Source organism: Helicoverpa zea, chromosome 18, assembly GCF_022581195.2.
Source record: "Helicoverpa zea isolate HzStark_Cry1AcR chromosome 18, ilHelZeax1.1, whole genome shotgun sequence".
NCBI classification, from domain to species: domain Eukaryota; kingdom Metazoa; phylum Arthropoda; class Insecta; order Lepidoptera; family Noctuidae; genus Helicoverpa; species Helicoverpa zea.
The window spans coordinates 3,393,880-3,409,158 of NC_061469.1; the positions used below are offsets into that span (position 1 = coordinate 3,393,880).

A 15,279-nucleotide genomic window follows, 5' to 3' on the forward strand; every position below is an offset into this window, starting at 1 on the left:
TCAAATAACAGTTGAGCAGGCAGACGAATTGCTCTGGATTCCCCGAAATTCCTCGATTTATGTTATTCCCCGAGCTTCCCCCGCTAACCGTCCATTAGGTCCTACCCACTAATCGGGGATATTCCGTGCGATTGGCAGCGCTACAATCGACGTTGACATTTTTGACAATTTATTCACGTGTAGCTTGCTTGCTAAAAAGTAATCTGTGCACGTGGTGACTGATGCATTGAATTGCATTGCTTTCTGTGATTTATTGATCGAATTGAATGCCCATGGCAAAATAAATAACCTAAGTCTTAGCGAAGAGTTGAATTAATCTCTTTGTTAATCATGGTTGGGATAACTTTCAAGAAGAAGTTGCAAAATGTTGTGCACTTGGAGTCATATACGAGCTACAAAGAATACCAAGAGACCCATCAATTGAAAATGCCGCTGGATTCATTCATAACATATTGCATTTATAAGTATTGCCCTTCGCAGTTTGTTACTGTGAGGATTGTTCCAGTGGAGGCAAGTCCTGAGCAATTATCGTCCGCAGTTACGTTAGTTGAGAAGGATCTGATCTTCCTGCTCACTGAATACGAGATTCCTTGGCCGGTGGCTATGTGCGTTTACCCAGTCATAATGTATGAAGATGTTATAATAACAGGGCTTGCCGCTGTCAACAGGCACATTACTCTATTCAAGGCTTGTCCGCCTATTCCGCAAGAGCATCCGAAGGGATTGCTGGGCTTCTGACATAGTTGTCTCCAGGCACCTAATGAGACGTCAATATGGACAAAGTTCTGTGAAGTAGATATAATAAAAACAGTGCGTGATCTACTAACAGCTATTGACATTAAAGAGGTGCCTGGAAACCTACTTAGGTTTGAGGCTCATTTAAAAAAGCCAGTTAGAATACATAATGTATACAAAATTGCTAGAGATTTAGCTAAAGATAGTGTAAATGCTGGGCAGCAATCAAGTTCTGACCCAGATGTTAAGATTAGCCAAGAAATAAATGCTGAACTGCAAGCCAATACAGAGCAACAAGAGAGCAGTGAACCACAATCAGGTTCTGAGACACAAGCAACAGCTGTGCAACAAACAAGTGATGAGCAACAAGCAACAGCTGCGCAAGAAACAAGTGCCGAGCAACAAGCAACAACTGTGCAAGAAACAGGTGATGAGCAACAATCAAGTACAACACGAGAACCCAGTCCAATACCACAAACCAGTTCAGGCCAGCAGGCAAGTGATGATAAACAGGATTCGGAAACTGCATCTTTACATAGTTCAACACCATCAGACACGCCAAGGACTTCAAAGTCAAGAAAATGGAAATCAAAAAAGAAGGCACAAGTCATAGACAGTTCTACCAAAATTGAAGATCTCAATGTAAATCATGATTATGCTGAAGGGCCCTATCTTACATTAGCAGACCTAGTTCTGTTCCCACCATATCACATTATAATCCAAACTATTGGAGAGACAGTTTTTGAATCTCTATTACCATTCACATACAAATGGTACAAAAATCTCACAACTATACCTCAATTACAGGAAAGTTTTTTGTGTTATATGGACAAATTTAATTTGAAACCTTTATCATTCGAAAGTATCGCAATGCCAATAACTGAAGATGTAAGCCTGTACAAGAAAGACCCAAAGAGGCATAATCCTAAAAAGAGGATTTTTACAAAAGAGGAAGACATTGAAAAGGCTCTAAGTTGTATTACTGAAGGGATGGAACTGGAAATATCTAATAATGACCTGGAGCCATCATTTAAATGGAGTGAGATCCCTGAAGGTGCTAACCCATATGCTGGCCATCTGCCTGATTCAAGAGTACAGAGAAAGTCACTGCAACTGGAAAATTTAGCCCTAGCAGTGTTGAGCATAGTTAAAGAAGGAGATATTATTGTAGACTTCCGCTGTGGAAGTGGGCACTTGGGGATCCTTATTGCATATCTGTTGCCAAGGTGCACTATAATACTGTTGGATAACAAAGTGCAGTCTTTGTCCAGAGCTAGGGACAGGGTTCATAAGATGAGGATGAACAATGTATTTTTCTTTCAATGCAATGTTGACTTTTTCATCGGAGAGTTTGACATAGGTATAGGCTTACATGCTTGTGGCATAGCTACAGATTTGATCTTGGACAAATGCTTAAAAGTAAATGCTAAGTTTGTTGTGAGCCCATGTTGCTATGGTTCTCTACATGCTACTGACAGGATGGTTTATCCAAGAAGTAAAAAGTTTTCCAGTTTACCCATTGAGCAGTACCTATGTATTGGGCATACTGCTGACCAAACTCATAAGGAGCACCCTCTGGCGGTTAGAGGGTCAAGATGTAGTTGCATCATAGATTCAGATAGAGGCCGCTTGGCTGAGGAGATGGGGTACAAAGTCACACTCATGAAACTGAAGCCCCCCTCATGCACACCAAAAAACAATTTACTAATAGGAGTACCTGTCAAACCTTCATAAATCAAACACATATTTTAACAGATCATTTTATTGTTGTAACAGATTTTAAAAACGTAGAATTTGTACCTATTTTTTAACAATAGCTTATTTTACACTTTTCCAAAATTGAACCTCCAAAAATAAGCATTTCAACAAACAACTTCATACCAGTTAAACAATGTTCAACCGATTTTAAAGCATCAATCATTGGTATCAAAATTTAACACTTTTATACAGCAAAAGTACCAAATTTTTCACTTTGTGCCATCTAATTCACTTTTGCGTAGACAATGGCAGTGCGACACGGGATATATACCTGAAACAATAGATTGTAATTAACTTTGTTTGGTCGTGTATACAGTTTTTGTTTGTAGTATATATGAGCTTTGTTAGTCAAATGTAAAACATCTTTTGTACTTAACTCACCTGAAACCCAATGATGAATGTTAAATGTAGGTACTTAGTTTGTTAATATGTTTCAAGTTTCAATAATATCTACATGATATAATATCAGTGTCTACATAATAGCAATTTCAATGGCAATAGTACTATAACCAGTAATTTAATGACCATGTCTTTATCTACAATAACTATTTCTGTGGCACTTACTTAGATGTTGTTAAAATAATTGTCTATTTAATCATGTATTTAATAGACCCATTCAATGTTTGTGTATATCATCGATGTTTTATGAATCTTTAGGTAAATGTTGGAATATATAATTAAATTACAGTTGAAATCGAAAAAGTTTAGATGCAGTTGTTAGTTCTATGCCAAAATATTATTAGGCATATGATTTGTATGCATAAAAGTTATTAGGTTGATTTGGTTAAAAATTAGAAATAAAGTTAAAAAATGGAAATAATAGGGATTTAGTTAAAATTAGTAATAATAGGGATTTGGTTAAAACTCTGTTACATTAGATAGCTGTTGTTTATTGTTAATTATATAGTTATGTTTTTTTATGTTAGTTAATTATAATGATGTAATTAGTTAATAAGTACTTAGATCAGTGTCTACTAACCAAACCTCTAATGGACGTATCAATAGTTATAGTTCAAGAATATTCCTATTGCAATTACTTTCTAACACAATAACACGTATCATTAACAAAAAATAAATGTTGAAAATGTATAGAGTATGTTTCATTAAGATTACCTGTACTGAATCGCTTCGGTTGCCCCACGGTTGGCCCTGCGTGCTGTGAAATTCACCATCTGGTTCAACGCGACCGAAACCGCCGTATTTTTTGCTATCGGAACACATGACCGCCTGTAAAAGTAATAACAAGCCAACAAATTAGGAACTGCTCGAAAATAATCAGTCTCAAAACTTATCAGGGGGAGATACAGATTCCAAAAAGATTGTGGGGTCATGGGGTCATCAATCCCTTATAGCTGAAAGCTCAGATTCATTACGTTCAGGACATGAAGGAAAAGAGTACATAAGAAATTATATTTACAATGAGTAGTATATACCTAAGCAATGTAATAAGGGAGTACATAAGGAATTACATGGGGGTAGTAAATAAGGAAGTAGAGTTTATAAGGAGAAGACATCAGGAATGATATAAGGAAGTACATGGGGGTGGTATCTACATAAGAGGGTTTATAAGGGGAGTATATAGGGAGGTTACAAAAGGGATAACATCGGGGGAGTACATAAAAACAAAGGGGGAGTAACTTAAGGTTGAGACGCCACTGCTTTTACTAAAATATTTGTTAAGCAAATATAAAATATGATTAGATACCTTATAGTCGCCGGGCACGTCGACGCCCACTCTGTAGTCGGTGAAGCTCTGGTAGGGGTGGAAGTTGAACACAAACAGCAGGCCGGCGCGCTCGAACGCGATCACCTTGTCGCCTTCGTGCTTGCAAGATACGTATGCCTGGGAGAAACGATAAACTAATTAATACAGTAAGTAACAGTTTCAATTAAGGGTGACTGTGTGTTTAAGCTTTATTAAACTAGCTGATTCCCACGGTTTTAGCCACGTTTCATGGCGTGGTAACTACTACAAGTAGGTACACTGAATAAATATATCTATAATAGCTAGCCTATAGATGTCACCCTAGGATAGAGAACCTTCCCAATGGTGACAAGACTTTAAAACAGGGTCTGGGGCCCGATTCTCCTAAATTAATAATGTCAAAATCGAATAGAAATCTAATCGCAATATGATCGCAATAGCAGTTTTAACCATATCGGGCATTCTGTTACTAATAAAAGACCAATCGTATTCGATTGACATTTGATTGGTGTGCGATTGGTCTGCTATTTTGGTAATTTTGGTCTATACGGTAGTTTGCTGGCCAATTATTTTGCAATCGTAAATCATTTGCAGACAAAATGATTCATTATTGAATGACAGAAAAGGATAAAAACGTTTATTTCAAAGAAAAAATAGCGGAATGCCACATACGCTTGAATCGTAATCGAGTCGGAATCGAGTCGAACGTGAATCGTATGTCGCTTAAGTAAAATTAGGAGAATCGCACCCCAGGACTTTCGAAACCTTTGGGGTAGAAACAAACAAAAAAAATCACAGTTCTAACTTCCCAGCAGCAGTTTTCAAATAGGTTCAATAATTTTGGAGAGAAAAAAGAACTCTCTTTATAATATTAGGTATGCTTTCGATATGTTTATGAATACTGACCGGCGCAGAACTCAACCATCCATACTTCTCCTCCAACTCATTCATATCCTTATCGAACTGGTTGAGGAACTTGTACTTGAGCAGTGGATCATCCACCAGGTTCCACTGTCTCCGCGCGTAGTGGTACGACGAGTTGTTGCCGGCGCGGGGGAAGTCCAGCCACTCGGGGTGACCGAACTCGTTACCTGGGGGAGAGAATGTAGTTTGGATTGAGAAATGGATTAAAGAGAGGCAGTTTTCAATTAAGTATATAGCCATCAGAAACATACCAAGTTCTTCACTGCTTTCGGCTTTTGATGAAAAGATAAGGTCTTCTTCTTCCTTCTGCACTGTTCCCAATTTTACTTGGGGTCGGCGCAATATGTCATCTTCTTCCATTTTTCCCTGTCACTCGTCATACTGACACTCACTCCCTTCCTATTCATGTCATCTTTCAAGCAATCCATCCATCTTTTCTTAGGTCTTCCTCTTCCTCTCCATCCATCTACATTCATACTTAGCACACACTTTGTTGCATGCGTATCATCTCTCCTCATTACATGCTCATACCACGACAATCTTCTAGGTACTTCTCATCTTTTCCGTAACTGGCGCTACTTTCAGACTTCCTCTAATGTAATCATTCCTCACTTAATTAATCCATTCTTGTAACACCCCACATTCATCTCAGCATTCTCATTTCTGCTACATGCACTTTTTTAAGACCCCATTCAACCTTTAGACCCCCACTCACCTATAAAGTTTAGATAAGCCTCCCCGGCCAGCGCGTGCGTGAGGAGTCGTATGATGCAGTGCAGCGCCAGGCCTCGCTCCACCACGCCGCTCGGCTCCGACAGCGTCGACATGTGCGTGTACATCGCCGCGTCCATCAGCCAGAACGCTATTGTTTTGTCGCCTACTAACGCCTGGGGAAGTAATGGAATATTAGGGTCAGAAGCTTTTTTTCAAAAAGTAACAACTGGTTCTATAATTTTTTGATCTTAATTTTTGATTTTCTAATTTTTTGATATTAATTTTTGATTTTCTAATTTTAATTGATCTGACTAGGGCAGAGGTAAAAAAAATGTTGTCATTATACAACGTTATTTTTTGTTTGTGCGAAACCTGAATATAGTTTGTTCAGAATCAGTAACTGAATCGATTCCAATAGTTTTTACACCATGTTATATTTTTTCCCAAAATTATCTAAAAAACTTTGAATGTTGGACACCACAAATAGGTATTTATTCTCGCACAACAAAGGTCACGGCGAGTTCATAGCGGGCGCGAGCGCACAGTGCTATCGCGTTGCGCGGCATGTGTGCGTTTTGTGGTGATTATGTATTTTTACGGACAGTCCCGTAACTTAACAAGCTTATAACTTTGTGATTTTTCATGATACCGTTTTGAAAAATACTAGATAGGTGTATCAGGTTTCGCATAAACAAAAAATAACGTTGTATAGAATGAATAACTCAGAGCATAGAAATATTAGGTGTTGGTACATAACGATGTGACCTTTTTGTTAATTCACGCAGGCGGCTGATTTCTTGCACTCTTCTCAAATAACCATGGTTACATTCTAAGAATTCGACTGACATAACTGACCAAATCAAAATCTATATACTTACACTACTAAGTGCCAAGACAAGTTTCGAAAAGAATTGTATGGCAATTCTTTTACATCCAGCTAGCTTAATCCAAATACATACCTGGTCGTGACTCTCAGCATAAGCCACAGTGCCTTCCATCCACCGCCTATTGGTCAGCGTGTGGACTATATGGCCCATCTTCCAGTCTTCATCCTTCTCCTCCTTCAGCAGCTTGATCCACATGTCGGGGATGGCCATCCCCAGCCTGTAGTCGAAGCCAGTGCCCCCCTCTTTCACTGGGCGGCACGATGCTGGCATTCCTGATACGTCCTGGAAATTAAAAGTAAGTATATTCTCTTAAGTATCATAATAATCCTCAAATAAACTTCTGAACTGCCTTAGCCGTTTGAGGATTTAAGGACCGACTTATGCACTTGGTAATGACATGTAGAAAATTCTGTACATATGAAATTCGAGTATGATACTTTAGCGTAAATACTTTTAGGAAAAAATTTGATGAGGTAAAATTGAAAAAAAAAACAGTATTTAGGCCCTCAAGTGTCTTTCTTATAAGATCCTTAAACAGCATGCCGTAGACTTAAACTCGATTTAACAAAGCCAAATACATTGGAGAGGAAATAAAGTACCGAATACCAGAACCCATAACGTGGTCTATAAGACGTGGTCCACAAAACAGAGCCATTAAATACATTCTAGGGGAAATCAAAAGCCGTAATAATTTCTCACCTCAGCAATAGTAATAGCCTTGCTATCAATCTTGTGAATCATCTCGTTGGCCAACATGAGGTACACCAGGGCTTCCGTGTCCACATTCAGTCCGTAGTACTCGTCGTAATGGCCCGAGAAACCCTCGCCAATGCCTCGGGAATGGTACAGCATTGATGTGACTCCATCAAATCTGAGAACGGGGTTAATTGAAACATGGGGTAGGTTGAAACATCGAGAAATTGATTGGTTTACTATTTTGTGTTTCACGAAGACTGATGTAAAGAAACTTTGTAGTAATATTGTTTTTCTCACCTGAATCCGTCGAATTGGTATTCTTCTTGGTACCACCTCAGGTTTGATAACAGGAACCTCAGCACTTCTGTTCTGAAAGTACAAAGAATTGTTACTAAGGAAACATTAAGAAACCCTGAATCAAAAACAGTGATGGTAAATAACTTTTATTACTGCAATACTGAATACTGACTTTATTTCTTCAATTGCAAATTGCATTATAACTGGTAACCAGATCTTTTATTTCACGGCTTGCGTGTGTACATACATTCATGGCGCAAGGACAATTCTTGTGTTCACCGTGTCATACAATACAAAGACAATGTGCAAGTTTTCTGTATCGTGAACCTACATACGCGAATTTTCAACCAATTTCCCAAAAAGGAGGAAGTTCTCAATTCGTCGGGTCTTTTTTTTGTGACTTTTGTATTTTGAAAGAAGAACGAACTAAGAAGACATTTTGATCATGTTCTACTTACTCAGAATAATTGAACAGCCTGCTGTCCCACAATTGATGAGTTCCTCTAGCTCCATCATGGAAGTAGCAGGAGTTGGTGCCATCGAACTCGTTGAGTCCGTCCAGCGTGTTCTTGGAGGCATGAGAGTGGACCACGTCCAGTAGGACGTACAGACCTAACTCGTGAGCTCTGTCTATTAGCTGTTTGAGCTCACATGGGGTGCCGTAGCGACTGGAATGGGCGAGAAATTAAATGTCTAGTCAAATTGTTAATAGAAAAGTATCTTTGAATGACTGCTGTTGGGCAATGGGGAATTAGGTATACATGTACCTACTAGCTAGCACTTTCGCTGCCCAGCTCACCTATGCAATTCCTATCCACATGCCCAAAAATATTTTGCATAATTACATAACAACCCGGTATTCGTGTCCAACAGCGCAATTGTATCGGAACGGGACCCTTATGCCCGAAAACCCGGCGTCCGGGTTCACTTAAGCCCCGCCCACCGAGCGTAGGGCTACCCAAAATAATTTACTAGAATATAATTATTGTGCATTTTTGATCAGAATAAAGAAAATAAATCCCGTCTTGTTATTTAATTTATTATGTTGTTAAAGAGACTATTTTTTTAATTTTAACGTACATTATGTTAGAACAGATTTACTTAATATGATTTATCTACATGTTTCTGTAAGCTTTTTTTTTAATCAATACAACGCCGACGTGCTTTGTTTTAACACCTGCATAGGATAACAAAGAAAATAAGTATCTAGTTTTTAGTTTAAATACTCGTAATCTCAAAAAACATGCCGACGCGCTTTGTTTGTCATTTTACGGGCCAGAGATAAAGAACCATAAATCTCGTTATTGCACAAAAGGCGATAGATGCACTTTTGTTTTAACTTTTAATCTATTCTAATGACAATATTTTGACAATCTTCGAGTCGAAGATTGCCAGGCCCGATCTTGTTGACAAATCAGAGTTATCGAGAACTTAACACTAGTCAGAAAAAGTACCTTCAGTTGATCTTCTGTTTATTCCGTAGCTTAATTTCCAACTTGTAGTCTACTGAATAATTTAATCCCGGTACAAATAAACATACACCTACCGTTCGTGTATTCAGTTAATCAATTATAATTATACAAACATATACGAAGTTTATTTATTACTTCCGTTTATCGTATTACTTCCGTTTATGTTATATTTTCAAAGAGATCCCCAAATGAGATACTTTCAAAAACCTTTGAAATCCGTAATTCTTCTCATATTTTGTAAATGATATGTGATTTATATAGCTGTAAACACTAGTATTTTTATATTACTTTGACCTAATAATAAATTTATTTCCCATTTATATTAGGCAAGGATTATCTTTGCGAATTTAACGTCTCTTGATTTGGACATACATCAATAGATGGCGCGCGTGAGCGCATTATTACTAACATCAAACAAGATTAACCTAAGTACGCATGTACCAAATTAATACAATACTGGAATGAAGCAATAACTGGATGGAATAATACCAATTTACGTTTTCTAATCCGTTATAAACTAAAGCGATGTTTTTTCAATTGATTTCATTTATTTACTTTTGACAACCCTTACAGCTAACTTAGCTATGGACTCGCTATTCGGGTCCTGGGCATGAGCACATGCATCTATAGCTACACATAGCGACGACTCGGTATTCGGGTTGCGGGCATAAGGAATGAACTATGGTTCGACTCGAATCCCGGGTGCTGGGCATCGAAAGTGCTAGAGTTATTCCCCGCGGTTTCACCCACGTCACCGGAGGAATAAGTTTTCGAAATAGGGTAAAAAAAGAAGCCTGTGTTTTTTCGTAGAGCCAGGATTCTAATATCTATGTCGGACTTATAAGTTAAGACTTTTTGTCCTTGCTAGATGTGGACATGCGATTGAATAATTGAGCTCAGCTCATCTTCGGGGAATTTAAAACCCTCTTCGAAATGCAAACTACAGCAGCAGATATGTAGGGTCAAGTTTAAGAAATATGATAATAACCTGCTGGCAGCATAGAAACTTGTGACTTGGTATCCGAAGGACGCGTAATACGCATGCTCCATTATGGCCATCAGCTGTATACAATTGTAACCTGGAAATATACACCATTTTATTAGCATCATAAATTAATACCTATGCAAGGTAGGTATAATTTTAATATGCCATTAATTTGGTAAGATATACGAAGGACTTACCTTGCTTCTTAATCCTAGGTAGAACATTATCTCTAAATTCGTTGTATGTGCCAACTTTGCCCTCAGCTGTGGCGATGCCAACATGGCACTCATATATACGGGGGGACTTGGGCTTCGCTACTTTAGGGTGCTTAAATTTGTAAGGCTGGAAGGAAAAAAGAACATTAATTAATTCATTGTTATATTGAACTGTCTAGTAGGTACTTTGCATGAACAGTTGCTCAATAAAAATAAGATGCAAATATCAGATCCTCTCTTACAGTGGCGGATCCAGGCCTAACCGATATGGCGGAAAATCCACGTTAGTTAAATTTAGGCACATGAAGCAGTATATGGGGAAGTACGAAGACATAAGTGAGACAACACAAATAAATTGAGTCCACTACGGTACCTAGTTCCGCCACTGATATATCCTGAATTCTTCGATAGCTTAATTAATGCACAAAGAGGAAAGAAGAATAATAAAGAAAGAACTACTTACATTTTCAGGCCTGTAAATAAACTGTTGGTACGTGAATCCCTCAAAAGGTTTGACATAGTCTGCCCAAGGAGAGAGCCTGTATAAGTTATCGTTAACTATAAGTTGGACACGACTGCCGTGTTTCAGTGGGCAAGACCCGTCGGCGTTGGCTGGTATTGTCAGCTCCCATTTGCCGAATTCTAACTTTTTGAATGGATGACTTTTTGAGTTCCAGCCATCTGTAAATAAGTAAAAGGTATAGAATAAATGTAGATATGTTTACATAGATAGATCCAATTCGTGACGCATTGTGTCTGATCTGGGGCCCGATTCTCCTAATTTTACTTAAGATAATACGATTCACGTTCAACTGCGATCCAATCCCGACTCGATTACGATTGAAACGTATGTGGCATTCCGCTATTTTTTCTTTGAAAAAAACGTTTTTATCCTTTTCTGTCATTCAATAATGAATCATTTTGTCTGCAAATGATTAACTATTGCAATATGATTGTAGAGTAAACTACCGTATAGACCAAAATCACCAAAATAGCAGACCAATCGCAAACCAATCGAATGTCGTTGGAATACGATTGGTCTTATATTAGTAGCAGAATGCCCGATATGGTTAAAACTGCTATTGCGATCATATTGCGATTCGATTTCTATTCGATTTTGACATTATTCACTTAGGAGAATCGGGTCCCTGGTCATTACTGGCCCTTTCTTAGAAAAAATAAAGAGACTGCTCTTGGTTATTGAATTTTGTACTCTATTTAGAATAGATTTAAGTATCAACTGCATCAATTATATCCAATTGGAATGTCCATTAGAGAGGAGAGAGTAATGCCCGCATCTATTCTTGTCCAATGCGGCTAGACAGTTAAGTCTTTCTTATTTGAGTACATAAACGGATCGTTAACTGTCTCCAATTTAGTCATTCCAACAGATTCCAACGACTACGAAATTCTGCATAATTTTTTATGGAAACAAATGAAGTAGGTACAAAGTTTGTTCCAAAATTAAGATCCGCAGCTAGGCATGGAAATAAAAAAAGATGGTTGTTTAGTTTAGTTTATATAGGCACAAGTCAGCTAGCCAGTAGGTACTGTCAGTCCCAGATAATACAAAGACTACTTACTGAATTCTCCTTGCAGATGCAAGCTATGTGCTCCAGGGGCCCATTCCCGCCAAGTCACGGACCCATCAGAGTTGTATTGCGGCCCAAAGTATTTGTACCCCTTTGTGAAACCGTCGAATCCTCCCTCCCATGATTCAATGCGGTCCCATAGGTCTTTGTAGCAGCCATATCTGGAATATTATGACAGTCTTTTAACATCGAATGCATTGTAGCGATAAAACTGTGAATATTTTATAAGTATAGAATTTTTCTGTTGTTAAATCGCTGTTAAGACCATACAGACTCAAAACTTGGTTCGCACTAAATGTAGGTACAACCGTACAATAATACCGAGTACCTAGGTTTACTTCCTAAGACAATAGATAAAATAAATAAATGCAGGTCTATCTAAAGTTTAGATAGACAGAGTTAACTATTATCATCTCTCTGTGATGTGCATTGACTACGTTTGTCTCAATTACTTAAACGCTATTAAATCTTGATCATTGTTTGTTACTAGCGACCATGTATCTAAAGTAGATAGTGTACACATGTGCCAACTAGATAAATGTAAATAAGTAGGTATTCTGCTCAGATAAACAACGTTAATTAATCATGGTTAGCCAGTTCGCATTATCTCAAGTTTACATTATTATTATGCATATTACAAAATAAGAGCTAATTACTGAATGTCGGAGAATAAAAGTGCGTCGAAAAGTTCTGCTTTCAATTTTGATATGAATTGACCTTAAGTTTGACATTGGGAACGTCACAGAGCACATGGAGCGCTTGCAGCGATGTATAAACTAAAGCGACATTAACGTGGAAATTAAATTCCATTATTAACATTCACTTTGAATACAAAGGCAGGAAACAGTTATACTGCATTTCATTACATATTGTTTTTGTAATAATTTTCTGTACTTATCTAAAATTACATCTTTCATACATCAGTACGGCTAAAAATATAAAGCGCTGCCGCGCTTTATTGACCAAAAATCGTAAACACAGAAGAGTTAACCTTAAATTAACGCCAAATATCGCTTAAAAACACTGTTTTCATAGAGAAACTCACTCAAAAGTAAAAGCAAATTATAAAGAGAATGTCAGGGGCTTACCTGCGTCTAATTTCCCTTTCATATGGCTTCAAATATCCATCACGTTCGAATAACGTCGCTATATCGGGCACAGGGACTTCCATCGGGTCCATAGCTGAATAGTTACCGCCCATTATGTTTATATAGCTATTGTCAAACCGGTACGAACTGCGCAGGCGCCGACAACCGCGCGAAATGATATCTCTAGTTTAAATGATAAAACTTAGTTCGATTTTATTTATGAACTGTAGACGGGTACAATTTAGATAATGTGCGGGTCAAACGTGCCACGAGACTATGTTTCACTTATTTAATTTTAAATGACCACGGACCGGTCATTTGTTTACAAAAATACTTATAAAAAAGTCCGTCCGAACATTCCGTCCTCTCGTGATTGTAGAAGATAGCGTTATATTTTATTCGCAGATAATTTTTATGTGGGAGATTTATTAGGCACGTTTAGATATTTTCTCAAGTGATTTTGTCGGTAAATGTTAACATACGATTTGTGGGTGCACATCGTATGTTAACATTTACCGACAAAATATTTATTTAAGTGAAATGCACAAATCTACCGTGCGCGTGGAAAATTTTCTAGACTGCCGTAAAATTAGCATAAACACTCCTTCATCGCGTGAATAGTGATACCTACAAATAGATTGGAGTATAAATTTTGTCAAACATCTTCGCGATTATCTTTCTTTACATAATAAATAGCTAAGCTCTGATAGATAGGTACTCGATATCTAACCATTTTAAAGTTATGTTGTTTTATTGCAGAATGTTATCGCATTTTGTAAGCAGACTGTAGTTTCCTTGATAACACCTTGTAGTTGTAGGCTATCAAACCATTTGCTAGGGATAGTAAATAGAATGTTTATGTTTACTAATAAGTACAAGATAATTAGTAATAGCCAAAAGCTTAATTTGCGCATTTAACTTAATAAAATTGGGTAGGCCGAAACATGCATCCTTGGGTATCTATTCTGGCTTATGGTATTGCGGCGCGGAGTACAGCTTTTTTGGTATTTTGCACGATCCTCGGCGTTATTCTTTTTATTTTATTTTATTAATTTATTTATTGTGACCGTAATCTGATCAGTGGACGTTTTCTTTTATCAATGAAACATTGTCGATACAGTTTGCGAAAAGTTTAGTTGCCTTGCCCATGACGCGTAAGCATAACAATAATATACATCCACCAGCAGCTTGCTCTGCAATACAACCTTGTAGACCTTGAGGTACCGTACTACAAGTATGCGCCCGACCCAGTTCTCGAAAAGGACCATATCACGTTGTACTGGGATCGATCTATCATCACTGACAGGACTATTGTAGCCAATAAGCCTGATATTGTGGTGATAGATCGATTAGCGCGCCGCGCGATGATAATCGATGTCGCCGTTCCGCATGACGAGAACCTCGTGAAAGCAGAGAAAGAGAAACAAATAAAGTATCTCGACTTAGCGCACGAGATTGTCGCCATGTGGAGTGTCGACACGGCTGTTATGAGCCTCGACGAACACCTCAGGAGGCTCTCGTTGGGCGGCTGGATCAAGGGACTGATTCAGAAGGCAGTATTCCTTGATACGGCACGTATTGTGAGGAGGTTTCTGTCTCTGGAACCCTAACCACCGGTACCTTGGACCCTGTGCCCGATATTGGTGGCAACCTATTTTTTATATTTTTAAATGTTTTTTATTTTTATATTTAATATTTAAAAATGTCATAAATATGTGCAAGAATAAATAAATGACAATAATATATACATACCTATATCGTATTATTTACTTTGTATATTGACTAGCTCCCGCTATCGGTTACACCTGATTGCCATGAGCACTACTCCGCGCATCCGCATAAAAATATCTATAGAGCAAGAAAAGGGTTATTTAAAATTAATTATTTGTTATTTTAATCGGCCCAGCAGTTACGCACGTTAGCGCATCCAAACTCATTAGTCTTATATTAGACGTAGATTTAAAAATATTAGTAATAAATAATAAAGAATATTAAAAAAATATAATTTAAAAATAGTTTTTGGGCTATAAAATTCTTCCACCAGTTTGTAGTCATAGAAGAACTTGTTCTAAAATAGAGTGTGGCTGTTATTCTGCTGTTAAAGCATTACTTATTACTTACTTTGCCAGTAATTATTGCTAATTACTGTTTATCCTTGATGCGGGTGAACCTCTTTAAAACAAAATAAGGCAAGTAAATAATACATAGTAG

At 37.7% G+C, this 15,279-nt stretch overlaps 2 protein-coding genes across 2 annotated transcripts; one reads left to right on the forward strand and one right to left on the reverse strand.

Annotated features, from left to right (window-relative positions):
- The first annotated feature begins 139 nt into the window (after positions 1–139).
- On the forward strand, positions 140–3,582 carry LOC124638704 (glutathione S-transferase C-terminal domain-containing protein homolog). Its single transcript, XM_047175734.1, is given in 1 exon segment — positions 140–3,582. A coding segment is annotated over 1 exon segment (2,139 nt). The 5' UTR covers positions 140–330; the 3' UTR covers positions 2,470–3,582.
- LOC124638705 (1,4-alpha-glucan-branching enzyme) lies at positions 2,482–13,394 on the reverse strand. The gene is made up of 14 exons (XM_047175735.1): positions 13,069–13,394; positions 11,972–12,141; positions 10,852–11,069; positions 10,371–10,515; positions 10,177–10,267; positions 8,175–8,384; positions 7,717–7,788; positions 7,423–7,594; positions 6,796–7,005; positions 5,838–6,009; positions 5,105–5,289; positions 4,199–4,336; positions 3,607–3,720; positions 2,482–2,764 (listed from the first exon to the last, which is right to left on the reverse strand). Exons 1-14 carry the CDS (start codon positions 13,179–13,181, stop codon positions 2,717–2,719), a joined length of 2,058 nt encoding a protein of 685 aa, XP_047031691.1. The 5' UTR covers positions 13,182–13,394; the 3' UTR covers positions 2,482–2,716.
- Positions 13,395–15,279: the final 1,885 nt, after the last annotated feature.

Bases quoted from the DNA above. Each gene is read 5' to 3' on its own strand.
- LOC124638705 (XM_047175735.1), bottom strand. From the start codon at position 13,181: ATGGGCGGTAACTATTCAGCTATGGACCCGATGGAAGTCCCTGTGCCC. The intron at 5,290-5,837 runs GTGAGTGGGGGT...TCTCTCCCCCAG, and splicing joins GGCTTATCTAAACTTTATAG to GTAACGAGTTCGGTCACCCC. The intron at 4,337-5,104 runs GTCAGTATTCAT...CGTTTCTCCCAG, and splicing joins GATGGTTGAGTTCTGCGCCG to GCATACGTATCTTGCAAGCA.